The 27,871-nt window shown below is 39.6% G+C and overlaps 1 protein-coding gene, 1 long non-coding RNA gene and 1 pseudogene across 2 annotated transcripts; all 3 read left to right on the top strand.

Annotated features, from left to right (window-relative positions):
* Positions 1 to 96: 96 nt before the first annotated feature.
* On the top strand, positions 97 to 18,859 carry PPP1CC (protein phosphatase 1 catalytic subunit gamma). The gene is made up of 8 exons (XM_011355788.2): positions 97 to 420; positions 9,522 to 9,653; positions 10,600 to 10,830; positions 14,833 to 14,937; positions 15,946 to 16,169; positions 16,372 to 16,506; positions 17,506 to 17,566; positions 18,465 to 18,859. Exons 1-8 carry the CDS (start codon positions 366 to 368, stop codon positions 18,533 to 18,535), a joined length of 1,014 nt encoding a protein of 337 aa, XP_011354090.1. The 5' UTR covers positions 97 to 365; the 3' UTR covers positions 18,536 to 18,859.
* On the top strand, positions 10,839 to 13,651 carry LOC111736969. Its single transcript, XR_002779305.1, has 2 exons — positions 10,839 to 12,617; positions 12,730 to 13,651. It is a non-coding gene; the product is annotated as an uncharacterized LOC111736969 (long non-coding RNA).
* A 3,623-nt stretch (positions 18,860 to 22,482) lies between the features above and the next one.
* LOC111737095 lies at positions 22,483 to 22,601 on the top strand (annotated as a pseudogene).
* Positions 22,602 to 27,871: the final 5,270 nt, after the last annotated feature.

Below are 27,871 nucleotides of genomic sequence, written 5' to 3'. Positions count from 1 at the left end.
TACGCTCAACCGTCTCCTCCCCTTCCCGGGCTCTGGCCCCGCCCCCTCTCCGCGCCCCGGCCCCGCCCCCTCCCGCGCGCTCTATGGCCCATAAAGAAGTCCCGGCCAGGCCGCTGCACTCCCCGCGCGCATCCGTGCGCCGCCCGAGGCTAGCTAAGGAGTCGGCCGCCATTTTGTTCTTCTCGTGGTTCCAGTGGGGAGAGAAGGAGGAAGCAGGGTGCGGGGCGGTCGGGGGGGGGACCCGCCGCGGCTGTTGCCACCGCCGCCACCACCGCCTCTGTGCTCGTGGCGTGGGAAAGGAGGCGTGAGTCCCGGGCGCGAGCCGCCGGCGGCGCCGCTACGGGAGGATCGGTGGTGGGAAGGCGATGGCGGATATAGATAAACTCAATATCGACAGCATCATCCAACGGCTGCTGGAAGGTGAAGGGGGCGGCGGACGGGCTGAGGGGAGGCGAGCAGCCCCGGGGGCTCGCGGTGGGGGCAGTTGGGAGGCCGGTTGGGCTTGCAGCGCTGAGGGGAATGAGCCGCGAGTTTGGCCCACGGGCTCGGGGCTGCTGCCGGAGGGATGCCGGCCGGGGTCCCGCACTTGGCCCACCCCGCGCGGTCCCTCTCCCGGCTCATTCATTGCACTAGGGCGCAGCCTTCTTCCTGGCCGTGAAATCTGAAAACTCTGCTCCCCACCCCCACGTTTCCGTTCCGTACCCCCGTTGCACCCCACAAATCAAACCCGCCTTTGGAGGAGAGAAGGTGGGGGGCCCCATCCAACCTGCAGGACGACGTTTTCCGGACTGTCTGGTACTCGTCCTCTCGAAAGGCAGTTTGATGGGGATGTGGGTTCCACTTGGTTAAAGGGCTTTTTTTTTTTTTTTTTTATCTTGCTCATTTTTATTTTTCGTAGGAGTGGGATCGGGGAGTCCCATTTTTTGTTACTTACTGACCAACTTTCATCTCTCAAGGAGATGTTGGACCCATCTCCTGCGCTCCCAAATACTCTAAGTTGTCTTTTATCTTAATGAGATCTCCGCGCTCTTTTCTGAACGTGAAACCAAGGACGATGACAGTTTCGTTATATTTCCAATGTGCCAGGCTCTGTTAAGCGCTTTGCGTTATCTAATAAATTACAATCGTAATGCTAGCCAGCGCTTACTATGTGTCCGGCATTTTTTGAGCACTTTACACAGCTTTCATTTATTCTCCCAACAACCTTGCTCGGTAGGTACTGTTATGTTTTCCCGCTTTTCAGACGAAACTAAGACACAGAGGTGAAGTCATTTGACCAAGGTCACACAGTGACAGGTTTCAAAACCAAGCAGCCGGGAGACAGAATTCGTTCGACTCACCCTGTGTATGAAGGAAGGAAGTGTGCGGTGGTTAAGCGAAGGTTAAAGTAAAGCTGTTATTTTGGCTGATCTAAAACTCATGAAGTGCCTGGGAATTGATTCATATTGATATGGGAGACGGAAGAGAAGTTAGGATGTTGAAGAGAGACACTTAAATGAACTGCCCCTTTTCTCTGGTTTCCAGAGCGAGTCTACTAATGCTAACGTCTTATTCAAAACTTTGGGAGCATTCAGATCTCTTTCTTGGTTTGGGCCCTGGATAATGTAGATTTGGCTGAGTTTTAACTTTTGGCCTCTATAATCTCATAATATTGTTGAACTATAAATGCTCTGAGATGGAGTCGAGAGCATGATTAACAGTTGGACAGCTCTGGTAGAATTTGCAGATCTTTCAAATTAAGCCCTTAAAATGAAACTCCTGAAAATAACTTTTCTTAATCTGTGGGGTTTTTTCCTTTCATACCTTCTTAAAAGAAAAGAAAAGAAAAAAAAAACACTGAATGGACCCCTGATAGGCTCTTGAAATGTCTCTCTAATGTGGGTGAAAACCTTGTCTTCATTCAGTACTTGTCATGTATTACAGGAACCAGACTTGTCACATTAGTACAGTTCTTGATTTATATGAGGCAGCAGTGGGTCGGGACTGGATTAAAACAGTTTGTAATAAGAAAGGAACTTTTTATTATAAATTCTGCCTACCTCTGGCTAGATTGGGGTAGGCTTTATTTCACTGAGAAAAGAAAAGTTGAAATCTGTGTGGATTAGAAACAAAATTTAAGGTCACTTAAGTCTTGTTAAGTTCTGGGTTTCCCATAACTCTGAATTTACGTAACAGATTTTAATTTTAATCTGTTTTTTAAATCGTGCTGAGAAATTTGCCTTGATGAACTTGGGTCATCTAAAGTGAGATCAGTCATTGTTTCTTAATAACTTCTCTCTATGCATGTTATATTGTACTTACCCAAATTTTTTAATTTCACTTTTTCATTGAAATTGAAATAATAAATATTTTCCTTTTTCCTTCCCTCTGTCAACCACATAAAATTGGCAGAGAGACAGTGATGATCCATTGAAGATGTATATACATCCAAGTTAGATGTTGATAATAATTTTGTGGTTTTTGTAATGCCCCTTAAACCTTTTTCCTTAAACATTTTAATTAAGATTTATGTATATCTGAAAATGGAGGCAATATGACTATGGGGACCTTGTTAGAATTTTTTTCATGTTCAGAATCGTCTCATCTTTTAAGGTGGAGGACTTTACCAGCTGGTTGAGAATTAGCCAGTGATAATACTAAAAAGGCAACTCAGATGAAGTCTTATTTAAGAAAAACAGCATGTTGGTTTAGATCTTAGTCACTAACAGCTTTGCAGTTCTTTTCTATGCTTTTAGTAGTTTTTTCTTAAGTAGTTATCACTTGTGCAATCCGCCTTGGACGCTTTTATCCAAGCTCTGCCTTGTTGATGATAAAACCTTAAGATTGTTACTCCTTCATGTAACTAATGTTCAATTATTAAAATAACTGCACGGTAAAACTTGAGGGATTTAAAGAGAAAATAAGCCCTCTGATATTCCTACTTACTGTTGGAGAAAAGTGAGATTTGGTTTTACTTTGTAATCGACTGACCTCTTTCAGGAGCTAGCACTTTTATTGCGCACTGGGGCAGTCGTAACTTATTTTCACATCCTAATTTTCAGGAAGTATCTTTGCTCTAAAGATGGCTGTTGTCGAACTGCAAGACCGTGCCAGGCTCTGCATAATTGCTTGGCTTGCTTTAGTGATTTAAATATGGCCTCTGCCGTGGCCCTTGGAAAGCATTTACTAATTTAATTCTCTGGTGTGTGAGAGTCCATCTGAAGGTAGTGCTCAGATATTCTGAAACTAAAAATGTTTAACCCATTTGTTTAGCTTTTTGGTATACTCAGAAACCTGTTTGTATTCTAATGTTAAAAAGACAGCAGTCCCTGGTCCTGAAGATAATATTAAGGACAAACATAATCGCAAAAAAGTTCTTAAAATGTTGACCAAGGAAAACAAAAGTATCTTTTCCTAATGAGACCTCTACAATTATTTTTTTCTTTATACATCAGATAATTTGTACGATTAGAGGCTTTACTTTGGATCAGTTATAGGACATTTTGTTGATAATGACTGATATTAAAATTGTGTTTTGCTAATTCCCTAACTTAAAGAAGTCTGTGGTGAGCTCTCTGCTCTCCTCTTCCCTCCCCCGGCAGTTGTATGCCTAATCGTTTCCTACGAGGTAAGATGTAGTAAGATGCAAGATGGGAAAGCTCTATTGAGGACATGAACTGAGCTTGCGCTAGCCCTAACCCACAGAATGGAAAGCATCGCTCTCCTTGTGCCCCCTTGCTGGTCTGTAGCAGGAGGCCAGGCTTTCCTCGGTGCTGGGCCTTGCATTAGTAAGTAGCCCGCCCCGTGGTGGAGGTTGGTGGGATTGTTTTATGTCTTTGAAACTGCAGTCTTATAATGACCCGCGTGACCTCTTCTGTAGAAGCATGTGCCAGTGCCAGTCAGTCCATTTGAATAGGTGAGGATTACTGATCTTGAAGCAGGGAAATGATTGGTATTATACGGACTTGACCATTTCACTTAATTTACAACTGAGGCAATTAGTAAACCTAAAGATTGAAATGTAGAGGATGTAATATTCTGATGTGAATTGCCTTGTAGATGAGGTAACTGGAAAGCCTCATTCAAGAGGAATAGAGAAAGATTCCATCTCTTTGGAGTTTTTAGAATTCTGGGACAAATTATGTTTTAGGATCAGAGTCCTATATCCAGAGCATGTTTTAGAACATGATTTCATTAGGGGCCTTGATTTATCTGAAATCTCCAATTTCTCCACTATAGGGTTTTCTGGCATTCCCCATCTAGAGGGGATCGGGTGTCACTGATATTTTAGATTTATGAAAATGGAAACTAATAAAATGTAGACTTAGATGTCTAGTCTAATCAGTGGTATTTGTTCGACTGGAAAGTTAAACGTTTTTCAATAAATTGACTTAACTCTAGGTGTAGGTTACTCCAGATATGTATTGAGAGCGGTGGACAGTGTTTTGCAGCTATGTCGTGACCATCTGCCTGAGAAAATTGTTTCACCTTTCAATACCCAGAATATAACACCATCAGTTAGGGGAGTCACAGGGAGGTGGGATGGAAACACTGAAGATGGTCAAAAAGTGGAAGTCTGCTGGTGACCTCAGTGAAACCAAAGGATTCGCGATAACATTTTTGTGGCTTATGTTTTTTTTGTAGAAAGAACTCAGTTGTTTGTGGGAAAGTTTTAGTGTTGTAAATAGTTGCTGCCGTTTGTTTGGTTTGAGGTCTTATTTTCCTAAATTCATCAGATGTTGCCTAAATATGTCAGATATTGCGATGTTGATTCTGTCCCTGAAATGAGTATGGTGTGGCATGTTCTTAAAATTACCACTTACTTTAATAGGATTATCTTAAAACAGCAAAATCTCTGTTGGATTATTTTTAAATTAGTTGTGCCAATCTTAGGTTTTAAAACTTCATTATAATTCCGCTGGCACTTTTTCTGGTGTATGCTATTCTTTTAACGTGACCTTTCAAAACAGTTAAGGGACCTTTAATCGATGAGCAAGAAGAATACTTTTTCATTTTTTGTAATAATCCCAAAGTATTCTTCAGTTTTCTTTCATAGTTTTCATCTCTGCTTTGCTCATTGCCGGGCTGTCAGAAAAGTTACTTTTTGTTGCTTGCTGGAGAAAGCTGGCAGTGCAGATAATCCCCAATAACATCTTTTTATTATTTCAAAAATTTTATCAGTTTGTTTTCAGTAAAATTTTGTGCAAGTTTATCATGTACTCACTGATTTGCCAGATAAATAGATAAGTTGGTACTGAGCAGCTTTTGCTGAAGATAGCCATAATGCATTTTTCTGAATCTACCTTTCTAGGCAGATAAAGAAAAGCTTTTACTCAGAAGTCATATGTGAAAGGCCTAAGGTGAGACTGCAGTGCCTGGCACCTGGACTTAGGAGAAACATTCCATCTGGAGAATGGAGTTTATTTGTTGGAATATTTTGGATTCCATTGACAATTGTTGAAATAATTTGATATGTGCTATTTGAACCGCTGCTTAGGAAGGTATCCTGAGGTCACACCCCATGAATTTCCCACCTACAGTCTCCTATTTGTACAGGTTTCTCCCAGCATGCCCAGAACACAGAGAGAGCTTTAAGCCAAAATGAGTTATTGACTGATATTGAGCAGAGCTGTACTGTTAGTATTTTTTTGTAGCTAACAGTGATAAAATAGAGATATTTAAGCTTTTACCTTTTAACAGTATCAAAGATGTTATCTTTAAGGTGAAATTTTAGTTTTATAATCTTTCTGGAGGTATAGTTTTAGCTATAACATTTATAATAATCTCTAGCTACCCAGTTTGTCTTATTTCCAGTGTCTTCCACTAGCATGTAAGCTTCTCAAGAAAAAGAACGAGATTCTTGTCTCTCCTGTTGCCAGGCTAGCCCTAGCATCCAAACCAGGGCCAGGCTTATGGCAGGTGCCCAGCAACTATTTTGTTGGATGTCTGAAGCGTGGTAAATAAGTATCGATAGTCTTTACAGATTGCATGATTTAGTTCTTGTTTAATGTCTCCCATTTATAAGGATGCATTATGATTTTTTAGGGAGCAGTGACTGTATATTAAGGTTTCAGTAGTCTGTCCTATGAAAACTCCCTTGGTTTGGGAGCTTAATTAAGAACAAATTCTTACTTGGAGGGTGGTATGGTGGAAGCACCAGTAGACCTAGAGTCGGTCTGGGTCTGGTGTCCTTACAAGCTCTGCGACCTTGGACCAAGTCACTGAAACTTTCCCAGCCTGTGGCTTGGAGAAGTGAAAATGCCTAACTAACCTCATAGGATTGTTGAGGATTAAATGGCAGTGTAAAGCCCCTTAGCACAGTGCCCAGCAAGCACATGGGAAGTGCTTGGTAAATGTTAGCTACAACTGATAGATAATTCTATTGGTAGGCATTGAAAATAGTAAAGTATAGACACTTATGCTGTTGGCTGATAGGGCTATTTTTAAGAAATATCTGCAGTGTTCTCTTGAACTGCCAAAACCCATTTTGAAGTCTTTATCTTCTGTTAGATACATTTTGAAATTTAAGAATAATCCTAAATTTTAATTTTCACCTCTAGGAAAATACTCTATAAAGCCTGATAGGAAAGTGACACTATTGCTTTATAATTTGAAAGCACAGAAAATTTGTCTTTAATCAAAAGTATATAGTCTGAAAAAAATTAAAGATTTTAAGTATGTAGTTGTGAAAGTATGTTTAATTCTAATGCCACAAGTCTAGCCAACAGTAGTTACAGATTTATCCAGACTTCTTTCATGCAACAGATTTTGAGTGCCTGCTCTGTACTGGCCAGGGGCAGGTACACTGCAGAGCAGGTGGTGTGTCCAGGGGTTTGCATTCTACCAGGGGTAGAAGTGAACCTGCAGTCATAATACAAAGTACAGTGTATGCTGGGTGGTGACTGGCTCTTGAGCATTTCAGAATGCATAAAGCGGGCTTGTGAGGGAGATGGAGAGGAGAGAGAGGGTGAGGTAATAGCTAAGCAGTCTTGAAGGGTGAGCAGGAATTTGCCTATTGATAGAAGATGGTTTTGACCGTTTCTATTTTTATAATTTTAGTCCTTGAGCTAATTGTAGGGAATTTAAAAAGCTTTGTGACTGTGTTATTGCTTTTAATGAGCACTGTTCTTCAAATATAAAATATCCTGGTTCCGGAAAAACTCTACATTAAGAAAAATTTTTAGTTGTTCGTAGTATTTCTTTTTACTAATCTGTACGCTCCTACTCAGAGGACAAACAATAAGAGAACGAAAACTACTGTAAACTATGTCTAAAAGTGGTAGTGGAAGCCTCCAAAACCAGTAAAATTCGTATTAGCACCATTGATTTAATATGGTGACATTGATTCAGTATAGCATTCATATAAAAAGTATAGCCTGCGTTCTGTATAGGTGTAAGTTATTGCATATTCTCCTGAAGGAGTGGGCTATTCATTCACAAACATAGGGCTCTGCTGAAAACGATCCAGAAACTTAGGAGTCCCCTCCTTTCCAAAAATAAAATTTCCTGCTGGGCAGTCTGCCCGAATTCCTGGTTGACTGGTAAAATCACTAATGATTGGGATTTTCTGGCCAGTGAATCAGAAATCATACCATATTTCCACCAGGAGTGTTTCTTGAGTTCTCCTGTATGTGTGTTTAGAGAAAAAAAAATTACTGTGGAAAAATCGTTTTTTGTTGCTTAGCTGTTGTTGTATTATATATGCATCTGTTTCATATCATCCCTCAAAATCATTACTGCACTTTGTCCTTAATTCTTGTTTCATAATATTTTGATCAGAGACTGGCTAGTCATTTAGTTCAGTTACATATTGGGATTTAAAGTAGTGATTTACTCAAGGCTATAGAACCAGTACAAAAAACTTGGGGCTCCTGGCTCCTAGCCCAGTGTTCTCTCTTAACGTTTTCTCTTCTTTGTGTGCTTCAAGAATTTGATCCTTCCCTATTGTTCTTCTTTCTTATTATTTTTCATTGAAAAAAATAATGCTCCTCTACACACTGTCTCATTTCTGCTCAGAACTTGCTTCTTCTGAAAATTCAGGGTTTCAGTGGCTATTGAGGCTGAAGGATTGCTTCACCTAGGGCAATATTTCTCAAATACAGCCCTTTTTAGTAAAAAATTTTCAGCAAACATCAGGTTTTTTACTTGTAATTTTTATTATTCTGTAATGTTACTTAGATATTTATAGAACGAAGCTAGATACAAACCACTTAAACCTATTGCTCTTATCCAGTTATTAGGCCAAATGATTTTATAATTTGAATACAAACTAAGCCTCCAAAACCAGTGACATTTAAGTTAGTAACATTGGTTTAATCTGATGGATTTTATGGTTTTGCTAAAACTGAATCACTTTTTACTGGATTTAATGGTGGAAAGATGCAGACTTCATTCTAATTTAGTCCGGTTCTGTGTTTTTGCTTCATTTCTAATTCAGAGAATGCTTTCATAAATCTTTTGTACAAATATTAAGACTTTGACTGCAAGTTGAGGATAATCAATCCCCATATTTAACCAGACCTTGCCAGCAAGCAGGCCATTTAACTGTAAAATAAAGGTAAATTTAACAATTCAGTGTTGTTTATTTTAATCTGTTACAACTGGAATCAAAACAAAATTTCATTTCCTACTGCTGCCTACCAGCCCATTAAACGAACTGCTAATAAGGCCAGGGACGATCTTATGCTTCACTTTGATAGTGAGTAGAACTCGGAGGGCTCTGATGCGGGCGCTTATGTGTTTAGGATGCCTGGTGCTGTGCCATGGTTTTTTCCTCCATTTTCTCACTTTTTATCTGTTCAGATTACTAGGAAACCTTTCTTTAGCACACCACTGATATCCTTTGTCCTGTGCAGGCATGATCGTATTAAAAAATGCAGGCCCAGAAATTGCATAGCCAGATATGTACAGTGACCCTACAACGTGTTTTAATGAAATGAAAACAACACAAAATTTTTCACGGATAAATCTGAGACCCTTGAGGAGATAACACTGATGGGTAGGGGGGTGGTCTGAGCATTTCCAGTCTCACATTTTAAAACAAAGAAGCCTTAAAACCAACTCAGTAACGTGGCATCTCTAAAATCTCCTGCTGTAGAAGGGAAGACGGGAGGCGAAATGAGCTGGCTTGGTGAACAGGGCTGTAGGTGAGCACGGCTGATCATGTGGCTTAGATGCAGAACTGAGGCCCAGAGCTGTGCCGCAGGGAGTCTGATTTCAGCAAGTAGTCAAAGGAAGGCGTCCCTAACAGTGTTTGTACCAGAGTGGATGACCCCTCGTTCAGGATACTGTAGAGAAATCTTAACCTGGTATAGAACGTGCAACTAAATCATCTCTGAAATCCTGTCTAAGATTTTAAGATTCTCATTAGGCTTTTAAAACCATGTTCTTTATAATTGTTCTGAAAATAAAGCCAGCCAAAAAGCTAGTTAAGCTATGTTTTTGCCTCCTCTTTATCTAAAATTTGTATCCTTTCAGATATTTTTAATTTTTACATTATATTTTGACTTCATTTGACTAATTGGAGTTTTTCTCCCCTACAGTGAGAGGGTCCAAGCCTGGTAAGAATGTCCAGCTACAGGAGAATGAAATCAGAGGATTGTGCTTAAAGTCCCGAGAGATCTTTCTCAGTCAGCCTATCCTACTAGAACTTGAAGCACCACTCAAAATATGTGGTGAGTTTTGGCACACTCAGCAGTTACCTTTGGTTACGTGATTGATTGAGTCAAGGATATAAAGATGACCTCGTATTAGCCAGGAGAATCGTTTACTATTTATGAATAACTTGGAACTACTTAAAATTAATAAATTTAGCTTTAGAATAAACACCTCCAATGGACTTAGTTTACTTAGACATGCTTCAAATTTTCTAAAATTGTTTTGCTTAAAGGAATGTAAACCTTGTAGAAGGAAAGAAATGAAACAGAATGGAGAGCTAAGAGAAAGTCAACTGTATGAATATATAGGAATTATATTTAAGCTTAAAACAAAACCGGTAATATCTAAAAATTTACCTTCCTTGATGTTGTATAGTTCTATTTCTACATGGTCGGTGTAGATAATCTGTATAAAAACCAAACCTTATGAGTAATGCTGTATTCTTCTAGCATATTTGACTACATTGGTAAAGCTCGTATGCATGCTTTTAAAGTGAAATGCTCTTTGGTATCATCTAGCAGGGAGAAATTGAAAGCCGAATACATTGGTAAGTGTAGCGTGTGTGTATCTTTGCGCTCTCAGGGCCAGGGCTCACTAGAAGTCCAGCAGTTCTGATGACACAGCCCCTGGAGACTGAGCTGTCAGAGATCTGATAAGATCAGCCGACCTGAAAGGAAAACCATGTTACTTGGCAAGAAAGCCTGCCTAGGCATTCATCCTTTCCACAAAATAAATTCGTAATGAGTTGAGTTTTGTGTGAGATTCTGCACATACACATATACTTAAAAATGTTATTAAGCTCAATTGAACTAATAAATAAGAGAAGATTGGAATTAGCATTGTCAAATTTAACTGTCATTATTAGAGGACAGTGCCAGTGTGCAGTGAATGTTTAAAGAATGTCTTTCCAAAGCTTTGTTAGTGAACAAAGTATGACGACACTGACAGAATTCTTGCTTCCAGGTGATATCCATGGGCAGTACTATGATTTGCTTCGACTTTTTGAGTACGGTGGTTTCCCACCCGAAAGCAACTACCTGTTTCTTGGGGACTATGTGGACAGGGGGAAGCAGTCATTGGAGACTATCTGCCTCTTATTGGCGTACAAAATCAAATATCCCGAGAATTTTTTTCTTCTCAGAGGAAACCATGAATGTGCCAGCATCAATAGAATTTATGGATTTTACGATGAATGTAAGTACTTTCTCTGTCTAAGAAAGTGTTACTTAAATTGAGATACTTGGTCATAAACCAGACTATCACATACTTTTGTTAGGATTTTCGAGAGTTGAGATCCATGTCATAATCTCTCAAATTTTCTGTTTCATTAACTTGTTTTTATCTTGTTTTTTTGCTTTTGGGGAAGGAAACAACCCAGCCACTGCAGCGTAAGAATGCCCTGGACTCTTCTTGTGGTGGGACGATTAGATTAGGAAGTAATGGTTTCTTTAGGATAGTTGTGAATATTCACAGATAACTTAATCCTTAGCACAACTCTGAGAACCTGTCTGAATAGGTAGTTTTGTTTTTAACAACTTTATTGAGATATAATTTCATTCTGTAAAATTCGTCTATTTTAAGTGTATAATTTGGTGATTTTTAGTAAATTTATAAGAGTTGTACGACTATAACTATAGCCATAGGCAAGCACTAATCTACTTTCTGTCGGTATAGATTTACCTTTTCTAGACATTTCATATAAAGGGAATCTTGCAATATACAAATAATTACCTTTTGGAATTTACAATGTGGGTTTTTCCCTTCTGGCTTATCTGCACCCAGGAAAAGTGGCAGTTACTATCCTAAAATGTGCTGAAAGAAAGCAAAATTGTTTAAAAATTATTTGTATGACGTTTTACATAACTTATGATCTATTTTGGAGTTTTTAGTTGAAGGTATACAAGTTAAGTTGATAATCGACAAGATTCTTAAAGCTTCGAAAGTATCAATTTTGATGGAGTTTTTTGTTGTTGCTGTTTGATAAAATGTTTTTTAAAGTTTTGACTCTTTACCTCCCCCCTCCTTTTGTGCTCATTTCTTCTGCAGGGTTGAGTTTAGGCCGGGAGGAAAGGGATGGATAAGGAATTTGAGTTATTTACTAAGACTTGCCAATGTGATGATGACAAGACTAGTAAATCATTGTCATTATCACTGTCCCCTAGACTAGACACTTGACCCTTGAACAACACTGGGTTTGAACTACATGAGTCCACTTATACTCCAATTTAAAATTTTCAGTCCACATACGTAGAGGGCTAACTTAAGTTATACTCAGATTTTCGCCTGCGTGGGGGGATGGGCGCCCCTGACCCACCTGTAGTCATAACTAGTTCTCTCAGGGTGTGGTGCCTGTCCATCTCAGTTTCACATAGATGTATTCAGCTAGCTCATTTGTTTGCTTGGCCTTGAAACTCAGCTACTCAGATGAGGTGGGAGCAATCACCAAGGAGAAAAATCCTCTATATTCTGAACTGGCTGGGACATCTGAGTCTGGCAAGAAAGATATTTGATCTTGACAGTGAGTCTATCAAAGTTAAAATCTAGTAAAACAGTTATTACTTCTTAGGTAGTGAAATGAGAGGCAGGGAGTTTTATAACATTGCTTTTCAGATGTTACCAGCACTGCTTTTTAGAACAGGTTAAAAAAAGATTCCTTTTACACAGTTGTTAGCTCAGCAAGTACTTTGATGTTTTCATTGATGAAGTTCAAATCCAGATGATCTCTTTGTTATGACATCTATCCTGGTGTGAGGATATTAGCTATGTCATTTTCAGTTTTTGTTTAATTCAGAAAAATGATTTAGGTCAGCATTTGTTGGTGTCAATTTTGACTCTTGTTCGGTCGTCAAGACTCATTTATTGACCTTGTACTCAAGCTGTCCCCTCTCCCATCAGGCAGGTATGATTTGCCACCCAGTCTTGTGGACATAAAAATGCCCTTGGCATAGGTGGCTTTCAGTTGCCCACTGCTGCATTAGCCAGTCCCGGCAATCCTCATCCTCCTTGAATTCTGCTCTGCACCTTGATTCCTCAGTCATGCAACACGCTGCAGCTTCTCCTGCAAATGCCTTTCCTAGCTCTACCAAAATTTAGGACTTTAAAAAGTTGATAATTATATTAAATTTTTATCTTGGTGTAAATTTTATTGCAATGAAGTTTTACTCAACTGTAGATTTACACAGAACAATTTAAAAAGCTGCTTTAAGTGATAGCCTTATTTCCTAAGTATAACAAGCAGTCTCTGTACTATTTTTTTTCCTTCCGATCTTATGACTGCAGTCCTGGAAAGTCTGAGATACCTGCTGGATAAAATGTGTTATCCTTTTCTGAGAGCAGAGCTGTCTGATCTGTAGTAATAGGAAACTGTGGTAGGGGCTCTGGCTCAGAATCCCAGGATTTTGGAAGCCTGTAGAGTAGGGGTCCCTAGCTCCCAGGCCACGGACAGGTAGTGATCTGTGGCCTGTTAGGAACTGGGCCGCACAGCAGAAGGTAAGTGGTGGGTGCGCAAGGGGGCAAAGCTTCACCTGTATTTGCAGCTGCTCCCCAGCACTAGCATCACCGCCTCAGCTCTGCCTCAGGTCATCAGATACTGGATTCTCATAGGAGCACAGATCCCTGGTGTCAAAAATGTTGGGGACCACTGCTATAGTGCAGTTATCCAAGCTAAACCTTTCTAGAGCCAGATGTTCCTAGTGCTCTGAAGTGGCCTTAGGAAATGGAGAGGGAGAAAGGAGAAAGCAGGGAGTCCAGGACTTAATTAAGATGCTCAGGGACAGCAGGAGGAAGAACCTCCTAAATTTTGGTAGAGCTAGGAAAGGCATTTGCAGGAGAAGCTGCAGCGTGTTGCATGACTGAGGAATCAAGGTGCAGAGCAGAATTCAAGGAGGATGAGGATTGCCGGGACTGGCTAATGCAGCAGTGGGCAAAAAAAAAAAAAAAATCCAAGGGAGCACTGGATGGTGGTTCAGGCCTCTGTAAAAAATGGAGACAGAACCATATCACTTTGTAAGTGGAGGTTAAGACAGCTCATCCCTGTTCTTGTGTTGTTATTATTATAACTGTTGGAAATGCAAGGTGGTAATTATGCATAGGTCCCCGAAGAAAGGTGTAGGACAGGGAATTAGGAGCCTGAAAAGAAATGGCAAAACCCAGTGAACCAGGGTGAGAGTTATACCTGGTCACAGAGAAACCTAAACTATTAGGAGAAAAGACAGTGGTCCCCCCAGCAAAGGGAGAAGTCAAATGTTTGTTGAATTCACATTGCATTACAAACTCTGGGCTAAATCCCCCGCCTGATTTGATTGGCTCTGAAGAGGGAGGATGTGATTCAGGAAGACTAAGGGTAAATTCTTGGTTTAGGAATAAAAACTGTGCTTTGATTTTTGGTTTTTCTAATGGGAGGGTACAGGAGACAAATGGAAACCCCAAGGTTAGAGCCATCCTCAACTAATTCAGACAGATTTGTACTTCCAAGGTTTGTGAGCAGGTTTTTAACTCAGAACATAATTTTCCTGTGGAAACAGTGCCTTAAAGGCATGCTTCTGTTTGAATCAGACTCTGGTTCCAGAATGCATAAAATCTGTGAGCTGGTGAGGGTGGGCATGACCACCCTCTATCCTCGTTTCTGTGGCGAATATTCTGAGCATCTGGGCAATGTTAGGGCATATCCCCGAGTGCCTGCAGTGAGCAGTCTGAGTGCCCCTAGTCATTGTGCCTCCTAGAGTATTTAGGGGCTGGGAGTTATCTGGCAGCGGTAGGTTATTTTGGGTGGTGTGAGCATTAACTCTCAGGCTTCCTCAGAACGAAGATGGTAATGGCACGTGTGTCAGTTGTTCAAAATTGCCTTTATAAATGGGAACTACATGTGTGTTGAGATTGGACAAAACAACAGATGCCAGAATTGGTGCCACCAAGTAATTGTTGAGGTTTAATGCTATTCTTTGATCATTATATCTGGGATTCTCATTTCAGACTTCTAAATTTTTTAATATTTCATGCGAAAATGTAAATCGTTGCTTATAGATCAGATATCTCCAAGTATTATATATATCTAATTCTCCTAAACCTTCCAGGAATTTTTAATAAAGGTATAGTTTTTGTTTACTTAAAAGGTAACTTTGCTTTGGGGGAAATTGTCCTCAGAGGATGAACCTACAGAACACCAACCTCTCTTTAATGATCCTAAAATTTTCACAGGTAAAAGAAGATATAACATTAAACTATGGAAAACTTTCACAGACTGCTTTAATTGTTTACCAATAGCAGCCATCGTGGATGAGAAAATATTTTGCTGTCATGGAGGTATGTGGGCTGATTTTAATTCCAAATGGAACTCTAAAGGGTTTTTGATCCCTTTTTAAGGGTACACTTTGACATTTGTGAGTTATCATTGGGATGACTTCTGTCAGGTAACTCTCCTTTATTGATGTATGTTGGATCATGGGTTCACTTTGGTTCAATTGGATAGAAGACTGAAGTGAGTAATTGATAGTACAGGGAATTCTAGGCTCTGTAACAGTTTGATTTGAAAATAGAGCAGGACATATTTTTAAATATAAAATGAACAGTAATTAATATGCTGTACCAGTGATCTAATGTGAATATACTTTCCCTTGGTCTGTTTTTATTCTCTCCTTTCATACATTTTTCTGACATGAATTTTAAGAGTTGTTTTATGTTTTGCTCAGTGGTTGTGCTTTGTAGGATGTAATTATAATAGTGATTGCAAAGAGGATTTCTTTTCATCTGTGGCCAGAAATCAACACAATATATTTTAATAAAGCCATTATCCCTGCCCTCCTATACTTAAACTGGTTTGATAAAGTTGGGCGTGTGATTTTAAACTTACATGAGAGCTACATCTGAGCTGGTCTGATAGATTTCATGGTCCCTGGACAACACAGGTTTCCTAGAAAGCTATGTTACACTTGAGCATCTGCAGCACCTATACCCAGATGGTCAGTAATAAAACCTAGGCTGTACATTGTTCATTATTCTCTTCAACTGGGGAGGCCCTCAGAGGAGTGGAGGAGTAGTTTTTATGTCACTGGATTTTAATTTCATAGGGCTCTGTATGTTGAGGTAACTGTCGCCATATACTGTTTAAATATGCTGTGCCCCATAAATAGAGCATAAAACAAATTCCAGTGCTTATTCAGTTTTTTTAACCAAAGCTAAATAATAAAACATACCCATAGATTTAATGTTAGCCTTCGTGTTAGTGTCATTGAGTCTGTAGACAAATGGAATGGTTAAAGTGCTAACATCTTTTTTAAAGTTCTGTTTCTTCAAATTTTTCTCATTTAATAGGTTTATCACCAGATCTTCAATCTATGGAGCAGATTCGGCGAATTATGCGACCAACTGATGTACCAGATCAAGGTCTTCTTTGTGATCTTTTGTGGTCTGACCCCGATAAAGATGTCTTAGGCTGGGGTGAAAATGACAGAGGAGTGTCCTTCACATTTGGTGCAGAAGTGGTTGCAAAATTTCTCCATAAGCATGATTTGGATCTTATATGTAGAGCCCATCAGGTATTGATTTTGAATTTTACACGTACACTTAAGAGCATGTGTGTGAGCACAGATTCTCCTTTTGATTTTGGTGGGTAGGTATTTATACAAAGCGTCTCTGGAAGTTGACCTGCAGGATAATCAGGTTCAATGGGAAACTGAAGAGTGGTTTTGCTCACCTAGAATTTGCACCTGCTGATACTGAAAACATTTTCTCTTCAAGGTGGTTGAAGATGGATATGAATTTTTTGCAAAGAGGCAGTTGGTCACTCTGTTTTCTGCACCCAATTATTGTGGAGAGTTTGACAATGCAGGTGCCATGATGAGTGTGGACGAAACACTAATGTGTTCTTTTCAGGTAGAGGATGTTTTCAACATTGTTTCCTTTATTATGTCGGGATTTATACTGATGAAAAAAATAATTGCTACTCTCTGTTTATTTATGTCCAGTAGACTAAATTTTTATTTTCCCTTAACCGTTGTTCGTCCTAAGTTCAGTAATGAGTGGGCCCCTTTCAGAGGAAAAAATTACCATAGAACCTTTCTCCCAGTGTTGAATTTAACTGTTTTTGCATTATTTAAAATAGGTCAAAACAACCAATTTATTAGCTCTTTATGCTTATGGTTTCTTTGCTATAAATCTAAAACTACAATTCAGCTAAAATTAAATCACCACTTGCGTGTGAGAATAGTACTGACTGCCATGTGCCAGATGTGCTGTGATTACTCAGTTCTCCCACCACTTTTCACTAGGGTAATTCCTACAAAACCTCTGTTGATTCACTCTGACATCATTTGGCCTTCACTCAGCACAAAAGCATCATTTATACATAAAGTCTGCTTCTCAGTCTTTTTCTCATTCACTTTGATTAAACTTGTATGACTTCAAGCCAGCGCAGTCATAAATGCAAATAGAGCCACTAAAGTCACGTGACAGTCATCAGTTAAATGGATTAAAACAATTTTTTTTAAGCCAATTATCAAGGAGAACTTGCAGCTCTTAGTGAGAGTTTCTCCTAGGGGCTCGAAAAACACTGTAAGCACTTTCTCCCCTAAATGTCAGAAGGGACAACCTAAAGCTACTATGGGGTGTGACTTTAACAAATAGTCATTTTTGCCAGAGGCAAAATAATTTGTCCAGATCATATCTGCTCATCATAGCATTTACCAAATAAACATTACCAAAATGTTTATTTGTCAGCTTAGTTCACGTTCATGCTTTGGGGGCTTTTAAAGTCGTTGAGCCAGTTTTAAAGTCAAAATGTTTCTGAAAAAAGATTTGAGTGAGATTTAAGGAATCTTAAGATTTGGGGTTGAGTATATTTCCTAAAATGCACTGTCTTTTCAATCTTTGCAGATTTTAAAGCCTGCAGAGAAAAAGAAGCCGAATGCCACAAGACCTGTAACACCTCCAAGGGGTATGATCACAAAGCAAGCAAAGAAATAGATGTCATTTTGACACTGCCTAGTTGGGACTTGTAACATATAGTATATAACCTTCATTTTTAAAACTGTAATGTGTATTGGTCAGCTTGCTCAAACAGTGTGTTTGTGGGGCCCTCCCTTCCATTTTTGACTTAATGAATGGCATTTGCTGGTTATAACAGCAAATGAAAGATACTCTACTCCCAAGAAACAATATTTTGTTTTTAATTCTCTATTCCTTTTACAAACAATTTTAATGATGGTGTTAAAGCTGTATGCCCCAGGATGGTTTATCCTGTCTGAGGGGTAAGTGTACAATTGACCTTTTTTTTTTAATTCAGTACAGCCCATGAATCATGTAAATGCTCGTTTTCTTTAGGATATAAAGAGAGCCCTAGGGTGCTCAATCTGTACATGTTATCGTCATAAAATGCATACTGTTGATACAGACCACTGTGAACATTTTTTTAATTTTAAGATTTTGTTTCAAAGGGATTGCTTATTTCTCTCATTGTCTTGTCATGTACAAATTGGTTTTTATTGCTATCAACATTAGAAGTAACTTTCAACTTTGCCAGCATCACTGGTATAATGTATGTTTAATTAAAGCACACTTTCCTCTACCGAATACTTAAAACGAGAATTAAAGCCATTATTTTAAATGTTTGTGACTCTTTCCTAAAGCCAAAGTTTCTGTTGAAATACGTATTGACACACCCCTAAGAACAAAATGGCATAGTTTTATACCCATGCCGCCTTGTTGGGGATTCAAAAACAGGTTTTTGAGTTAAAATAGCAATTAGTAATATAGTGCAGTTTAAGCTATTAATGATTAAAGTTAATAACATTTTGTACAATTTCCATATAGTCTATTCATTAATCTTTTTACAGTTGCATCAGGCCTGAACCCGTCCATTCAGAAAGCTTCAAATTATAGAAACAATACTGTTCTATACGAGTGACCGATTATGCTTTCTTTGGCCTACACTCTTTATTCTGCGGTGAAATTGAGGCTTATAAGTCAAACAAAGGAACTAACTTACTATCCACCAGTTTATACAGAACTCACAGTATCTATGACTTTTTTAAAACTAAGATCTGTTAAAAAGAAATCTGTTTCAACAGATGACCGTGTATAATACCATGTGGTGAAAGTGAATTCAGACTTATTAAATGATGAACTTGTTAAATCCTCTCAGTGTCTATTTATCAGCACAATACACACAGGAGAACTGTTGATGGCATATTAAATCGATTTTAATGAATAAATGGCTCTGGAAACCACACAGTTTCAATTTGGGTTTGTCTTCCTTCAAATAGTCTGTTTTCCAAAGATGGATCGTAATGTGGATGCTCATATTCTTTGAGTTCTGACCTAAGTTTCTGAGGTGGGGTGATGAGGTTGAACACTTCCCACATACTACTTGGGGAGGTGTGGGAGTTGGGGGCTGCGACATCATCTCTATTATCCTTTTGTTTGAACTCAGCTGAACTTGGTAAAATTCAGGAGCTACTGTCTTCTGACTCAATCACCAGTGTTTTCGTACAGTTCTTTGCTCTCTTCTCCCTTCCCTAATTTATGTGGAACACAGTGTTGTGTCCTATTACATTTGTCACAAATGTGTCGAATGCATATTAATTTCTCAAAGTACATTAAAAGTGTTCATGAAGCGTGTATCATTTGAAAAAGCACTTTCTTCCATCGAAAACTGGTTCCCCTCAAGGAGTTTGAAGGGGACCTGGTGAGGAGCTGCTTGCCCTGACAGTGGCGTGTGGAGAGAATTGCACAGGAGAGCTGGGTCGGCCCCCATCTGTGCTAACAAGCCGATCCTGAGGCAGAGCCGAGTCTCTGAGCTCCACATTCTGTGACAAATCCAGAGTGGTGGTATTTTACTTTTCCTGTAATTCTTCCAGATCTCTGACTACAGGCAGATGAGCTGCGATTGATTGTGTCGAAGTTTTTAAGCTACGCCCTGGACATTATCAGTTTTGTCACTTTCAAGATTTCAAAAACCTATAAAGTTGTAAAATGGGGCCACTCTACTCGGGTTATTGTAGAGTATGGAGTGGTATCTAGCTTACAATATTTTTTTTTAAAGAGCCAGCATAGCACTGGTTAAATAGAGAACAAAATCAATCTTTGGTTTTATGGTATGAGCTCTTAGAGAAGATTCAAATAATTTGAAGCTAGTGCGCGACAACAGAACTTAAGGCCTGGCCTTGTAAATCCCAGTCTGTCAACTTTGCTTTCTCATTTGTCTTTTATCATTTATTGCCATGTGCAGTTGAGGGCATTTCTGCTTTTTGTAAGCTAGTGGTTGTACTTGGTCCAAGTCCTGGCTCCTCTTCTAGCTGTGTGTTTTGAGTAGGTGACTTAAATGCTGAGCCAGTGTCCCCAGCTATAAACAAGGACAGGACCTGCCTCTCGTGAATCATTGAATGAAATAATGTGCTATGCTCAGAAGAATATTTGATTCAGAATAGTATTCAGTAAATGTTTATTATTGTCTTAAAATTAATCTCAGTTGTTTCTTGTGTTTAACTATCTCAATTGGCTGAGTTCTAAGTAACACCTGTCTTGTTTGTAACACTGTTATGACTTGATACTGAGCCATGGATAACTAAGCGTTTCTGAGCACTGACTGCATACAGAACACCTATAGATAACTTTCAGCAGATAACAAAAGAAATAACTAGGAAATGTGAAGTTGTTGCAATTAGTAAAATGTTTTAATTCTAGATTTCTTCTGATTATAAAGTATTTCAGCTCTCACGATGACAGCACCATTACAAAACATCAGGACAGGTGATAACCATTCTAAATGTAGCTAAATAAATATATAATACAGTTTAATCCTATCCATTGAAGTCACTGATGAGTGCCTGCTGGACTAGGCCTACCCGCATCTAGCTGCAGTGCACGGCACACATGTTGCACAGCATCCTTGATCTCGATGCACTTTGATTTAAATGAGATATGAGACATGGGGACTACAAACAGATGCGGGCTGGGCCATGAGGAAGGCACAGGATTTAAACCAATAGAAGAGAAATAACCCGTTTTCCAATGTGGAACCATGATGGCAGGGAAAAGAAACCGTTTGCTGGGAAGTGAAGATGGAAGAGCAGCTGATAAACAGGCGGGGTGGGCATGACGCTACCCAGGAAGCCATGAAAGACGTTAGGTTTATTTTGGCGGTTTTCAGACCAAGCATGTGACATGAAACACCTACCAAGGCAAGAGTCTCATTCAAATATCACGTGAATGTAGTAGGTTAAGGGGGTTAGAGCTGGGGATCTGTATGAGGACCAAGGAGCGTTTTGCCTATCTTTTTTTTGCACATGTTTGGGTTCACGGAAGATAAAAGAGCTTCAAAAAAAGTTAAAAGATTTCTGAGTTCTATAGTTCCATTTCCCACCTCTTGAAAATGACAGACCCAAAGTACATTCATCCGTGCAGACCAGCTCACAAATCTGCCCCAGGCTTTGGTTTCTTCACCTATATGATAAAGAACTAGGATACTCAGAAAGTGCCTACAATTTGACTTACGCGTAAACAGCTCTAAGATACCAAAGACTATTTCTAAGATTTGCATCAATGGCATCACAAAGAAACCAAAAACATCAGGAAAACTGGGTCCACGCCCAGGCAAAAGTCAATTCATTCATCCTTCTGGATTATGAATGTGAGCTTCAGAAGGAAAGTAAAAATGAAGATGCCCTATCAATGCCTTCAACCTCAGCCCAAGACTGAAATAGAATGAATACTTTAAATTCCTGGCATCCCTGAATTAGTGTGTGATTAATGACTATGTGAGCACAGAAATTACTATCCATCTGATCAGCACAAAAGCTTCAGTAGCTGGAACAGGCATGGCATTTGGAGTTATTTCAAAGATCTGAATAAATTCAAGCACAGGTAGGCATTTTTGTTGTCAGAATTGTCATATTTTGTCAGTTATTTGAAATATAAGTATGTTATAGGATTAAATAAAGCACTTCAGTTAATTATGAAAACTATAATCGAGCAGTTAAAGCTAAGAAAGTTAGCAATCATTAAACAGGGAAGTGGATTGTTACTAGCTAAGTTCAGGAAGAATGTTATACTCCAAGCTAATAAAAATATAAGACATGTAAAATATTGGAAATTGGACGTGGTTCCATAGTGTAGCAGTTAGCATGTCTGCTTTACATGCAGAAGGTCCTGGGTTCGTGCCCCAGTGGAGCCATGGTCCATGGTCTACAGCCATGCCACCCTGAACAAGCCCGATGTCTGATCTTGGAAGCTAAGCAGGGTCGTGCCTGCTAGTACTTGAATGGGAGACCACCTAGGAAGACCAGATGCTATAGGCATAAATAATAATAATAAGATACGTATATTGGAAGTTAATCAGTGTGGTTAACAGTCTCAAATGCCTTCAAAAACATGCAGAAAGCATCTTGGGACACTGCATAATGGAGGGATTATTTAAAAATAACTTATGTCATCGACCACGCTTTTTTAAGTCTAGGAATTGAGAAAGACGTCATTATTTTACTAGTAGCTGCAATACGCAGTTTAGTGGTAGGGCCAGCCAAAAGGAAACGATGTCTCACCAGCCTTAGGTAAAAGCATCTACTTTGTATTACAAATATGCAGATACTAACCACAGAAGCAATAAAGTGGCTGTCGGTACTAAGAAAATACTGTTTTTGCCCCAACTTGGAAATTCTGAAAATTTTAATAGTTAAATCATAAGACTTTGATTTTCTGCATAGATTTCAAATTCATTCTTATGTCCCAAACAACCTGTTCTCTGATAGTAATAGTAGCTGTGACTAAATGCTGAGTTGTAATATTCAGCCAAGATGTATATTTGGCACAACTAAAGATGAACCTCTGAGGAGCCTTTTAAAAATGCATGTTCCAGTCTATAGCCATGCTACCCTGAAGAAGGCCGATCTCGTCTGATCTCGGAAGCTAAGCAGGGTCGGGCCTGGTTAGTACTTGGATGGGAGACCACCTAGGAAGACCAGGTGCTGTAGGCTTAAAAAATAAAAATAATAAGGGATTGTAAGATGACAAGGTCCTTGCAATCTGTGAGGTCAACCAAGGGTTGCCTCGCCTAAAAAAAAATTAAAACAAATAAAAATGCATGTTCCTTTTTCCTTCTAGCCACGCGGTTAGCACAGTAAACACCGTGCCTCCCAGAGAGTACCGGCCCACATACCAGTTATTTAGGGCTGGCGAACAGGAGAGCAGTAACCAGTCATCATGTTCCTGGACAGACTGGCTGCTTGATCTTTCCAGCAAAACCCTGGCAAGTTAGGTAGGTGTGGCGGGAGAGGGGCTGGGAGAAAGGATGCTTGTTGGCAGGAGCTCACATGCCATCTGCTGGCGATTTGCTCGGTCACCACACGAGCCTTTAGAGAAGTCAAATTTGTACCCATGAGTTACCAAAATAAAATCACTTTTCTCTAAGTTTTGATGACCCACCTCCAAACACCAGTATATTCCTACTTGTGTTTAGTGCTAACCCTTTCGGTTAAGGGATAGCTGGAGTTGAGTATAACATTGTACACTCAGTCCCCCCGTCAGGAGGCTGTACAATATAAATGATAAAATGCATGGCTCCATCAAGGTTGGCTGGATTTTGCTCGCCGGCATGGCTTAGATTGGTTTCAGGGCTGCCCGCATGTTTTTCTGACTGTTCTGGGCCACTGGATGTTTCTGACACCCAACGAGGAAAGAAAACCAGCAATCCACAAAGATTTGCTGCAATGCAAATTTCTTATTGGATGCATGTTTTGGTCACCACAAATGGTGCATTTTTATTAGATTACTTTTTAAATCCATGATCTTGCACAAGTCAATACCATTTCATTCAAAACTTCAACCTCTGCTTTTTCGTTTATGTAATTGGAGTTGAGAAAGTTCGTCTGCATTCTCTTCCCAACTCCAGAAAGCTAGGATCCCTCTAAGACAAACGCTGTTCAAATTTTTTGACAGGTGGTAGCCTTCAAACAAAATCATATGAAAGGTATCGTGTAAAATGAATAAAATCAGAACAGCTCTGTTAGAAGCAGAGGCTGGGAGCTGCCTGTCCCCCATCAGCTTTAGTCCCCACAGATTGAAACCACTGCTTTTAGAAAATATTGGCTGCGGTCTACCTGCAGGCCTGTGTTTGTGGACCAGCACTGGTAAGGTGTCAATCCACCTTTCTATTATTACAGCCTTCTGAAACTTTGTGATGCCTCGTCTAAGATCTAACTAAGAAATTCGGTCCAAATACTCTCCAGGTAGAAAGTCAAACATCTAACCACTTTCAGAGTTATTTAACCGGCTTTCCTGCCTTGGCATTATGTCATGGGACACAGCAGATCAGGAAAGCATTCTGCTTTCTGCATCCTTAGGAGACTAGGGATTTTCATCTAGGAGCACTTTTTTTTTTTTTTGATTGTGTGTGTGTGTGTGTGGATATAGTTAATTAAATGTATTTCAATGCGTGTATATATCAAGATATGTTACCATTTTGAGTGTTGTATATTTTATATGGTGTACATTTTTAGTGTATTTTTTGGTGATATATCTTAATACAAAAAATATGTATAAAACACCCACATACCCACCACCTGGGTTAAGAAATAGAATATTAAGCCCCTGTGTGTGCCTCCCAACTACATACTCCCTTCAGAGTTAACCATTTTCTTGAATTTGAGATTAATCATTTCCTTGCTTTGTGTGTCCTTAAACAATACATGGTTCAATTTTGCCAATTTTGGAACTATATATATATATATATATATATATATATATATATATATATATATATATATATAAAAAACTGTGTTTTTCTGTGGTTTCAGCATTTATTTTTTAAGAGATTTATCCATGTCAACATGCTCAATTCCTATTTTATGATTTTTGGGGGGTGCAGTGGGGCATTCCCCTTCTTTCTTGCCTTTTTTCCTCACCTTGGGTAGGTCCAGCTTTACCCCCTCCCCCAGCACCCCCAGAGAGTCGTCAGAACTAAAGCGGAAGGTCTCTAAGGTTTGTAGAAGGCTTTAAGGCAAAAGCCATCTTGATGCTCGCCTGCCTTCCAAAGTTCAAGGTTACCATTTCCACTTCGTTTAGGGATCAGTCTGCTAAATCCCTTGCATGCCAGCCCCGTAGTTTATTTTTTAAAAACATCGTTTTTATGCTTTGTTTGGCCATTTAGTTGTTTTAATCAGAGGGCTTTTAGGGTCTTTCTCCATATTTTATTCTCTCCAAGTCTCTTAACTCATTTATAGTTGATCTAATTAAGTTGAAGCGTTTGGCCGTGTTCTCATTGTCGTTTTATGAATTCAAATATACCAGCGCTTCAACCCAGACACTTTATATTCAGGTGTCTATCAGATTTCTCTTTACCACTTTCACCCTTTGATCCCGGATCCCAATTCACATGGGAATTATTTCTTACTTTAAATTGTTTGCAGTTACCACCTGCAAATCCTTTTAAGATCAGAATTTGATGTAGAAAATAGTCTACTGGGCGGGTGTGTTACTGCTATTTTAAAGACCACTGTTAAGTTGCTGTGCAATTTCCTTGTCTAAGAATTTATTATACCATGTGGATTCCACACCAGTAAGCGAAGCTGCTTCAGTGGAAAGAAAGAACGCCAGGACCGACAGAGGCCACGGGATTCCACGGTTCAGCCTCTGAGGCTGTTGATCTGGGTCTGTGAGGTCCTGAAACTCAGGGCAATATGTTAACCGTGAGTGCATATGTGAATCTGTCTCAGGAAAGGACAGATAGCTTCATCTGGTTTGCATAGGTGGAGTGGGTAAGTGATGGTTTAAAATGAGTGAGTGGGCCTGGGTCCTACTGTCAGACTTCATTTGGCCTGAAGATGGCCATTCTCATAATTACTACTTTAATTCTAGAGAGAGGGTTTCTAAAATACAAAGATAAATTCTCAGGCCTAGAATTTAATTCTCTTTTTTTCTTTTCTTTGCGTGTGTGTGTGTGTGTGTGTGTGTGTGCGTGCGCGCACTCTCGTTAGCAATTATCTCATGGTTTCTTTGCCAAGAGTAACCGAGACCCCATTGGTAATGACTTCAGTATTTATGTTGTGCACATCTGTGTTCGTTTTGATGAATAAACAGCAGAATTATACATCTTCCAGCCATAAGAGAAGTTTCTCAGTTGTTAATAGTTTTTCAACAATATAGGTGGGCGAGATTCAATTTAAGCTTTTTAATTCATTCCTTCAGAAGTCATTTGTTACAAAGAAGTAGGAAAACTAACTCAAAATTATAAGGTTTTCTGCAATCTATGCTGCTCAAGCTAGTTCTTACACAAACAGAGGTGCCCATTTCTGTAATGAGTTTGTGGATATGGGTGGCCTCGAGCTGGTTACACTAGCCCTCGAGTCTGCGGAAGCCCACACAGGCAGCAGCTTGCAGCTCTTCCTCTCCTGAGGGCCGTGAGGGCATTGGCTATAGCATGGGCTGTGTAGTCTGGGGCCTGGGTGGGAATCTTGACTGCCGCTTCCGATTGTGCGGCCTTCCACAGGTCACCTAACCTCTGTGCCTTGGCGTTGTCCTTGGATAAAACATACGGTAACATCTACGTCATGGTTGCGGTAAAGTAACCATAAAGTAAGATTATGTAAGTTAATACATGGAAAGAACTGACACCCGGACCTGTAATAGCTGTGCAGTAATTATGAGGCATTATTATTGTTGTTGCTTGACTTTCTCCTGCCACCAAATCCAGATAGCATTAAAAGTAAAACAGTTAAAGTAAAAAAAAAAAAAAAAAAAAAACTCCATCCCCTCCTCCCCCCACCACCATCATGTACCAAAAATAGAATTAGTCCGCAAAAAGCACTGTTTTCGAAATTCTTTTCTACAAAGATCCACAAGCTTTCTACGATTAACACCAAACTAACCGGGAAACTAAAGGAAGTTATTTCACTCACAGTCCCAACAAATCTGTTACAAATTAATTTTTTAAGCATTTTTCACCTTTTAATTTTATTGTTTGAATAGTCGTAATACATATCGATCATTTTCTAAAACTCCAAAGTGTTAAAGTGAATCTTCCCCCCGACCTCCAAAATGAAGCTGTTCCCATTTTTTTCATATATTTCAGGGGTATGCCATGCATACATCAGCATACAGGAATATATCTTTTTTTTTTTTTTAACACAGATGGTATTGAAACATTGTTTTCATTACTTACTGTATATTGTGGACTTGGACTTCCCGTGTTAGTACATTGTCGAGTTACCTCATTCTTTCCTTTCAACTCAGCCCGATTCTAATTTTTCAAAAGCTCATTAGAAGAACATTCTTCCTCCCTTTGTTGAAAACAGAGAAGTGTGAAGCCAGGAGTACAATAGGAAAAGGGTGGAGAGAGAAAACCCTATCATGATCCAACACAGGGACCTGTTTTAGGCAGGCAGAGCTGACAGTATTTACCTGGAAACATTTGTTCTTTGTAACAAGCCAGCTTCCCAGCCCTGGTCTCTCAAGGGCAGGTTGAATTGTGCCGGCTGAGTCCGGGCCAAAAGGGGGAAGTGAGCTCTGTGATGGTGCCAGAAGGAAGCAGCAGAGAACACGAACCCCAAATCCAGCGAGGGTGGGGCACAGGACTGTGAGGAGCCTGCAGGCCTGCCCAGCGCGGCTGTGCACCCAGCGACGGGTCTGCAGCCTCCACCCTTGCGTTCAAGTCACCTTGGGGGACTCGTCTGCGTTTTTTTAATCATTTCTATGTTGTAGGTAATGGTCATGCATGTGGTTCAAATTTTTTTTTCTGAAAGTAGAAATGGATAGACAGTGAAAGTTCTAAGCTTCAGCTTCCTACCCAAAGACAACAAGCCCCCAGTTCCGCGTATGATAAGGCTACGTTGATCCTTCTTTCCTTACACACTGATTTTTCCACACTCCTACGTCTCAATTTAGGTAAGTATAGTAACCTATACCCAATTATAAATCTTGGAGATCATCCTGTATTATGTGTGCATTTCACTGCCTTTTTCTTTTTAAGAACAGCACAATATCCCTTTGTGTAGTTTTACCATAATTTTTTTAACCAGCCCCTTCCGGATGGACTTGTAGGTTGTTTGCTACTATAAATAATGCCGGAATAAATATGCGGGCCCATCCTGAGGCGTACGTGTGTTCAATTCAAGTGCTATCTGTTGGGTAAATTCCATGAAGTCAAATTGTTAAAGGAGGAATAATTTTTTTATTCTGAAAAAAATTTCAAATATACACACAATTAGAAGAGTTCTGGACCCCCACGTGGTTGTCACTCTGCCTCAGTTGT

This window comes from Pteropus vampyrus, unplaced genomic scaffold (genome assembly GCF_000151845.1).
Source record: "Pteropus vampyrus isolate Shadow unplaced genomic scaffold, Pvam_2.0 Scaffold23, whole genome shotgun sequence".
Lineage (NCBI taxonomy): Eukaryota > Metazoa > Chordata > Mammalia > Chiroptera > Pteropodidae > Pteropus > Pteropus vampyrus.
The sequence above is the reverse complement of the archived record's forward strand: the minus strand, read 5'-3'. Positions and strand labels throughout refer to the sequence as shown.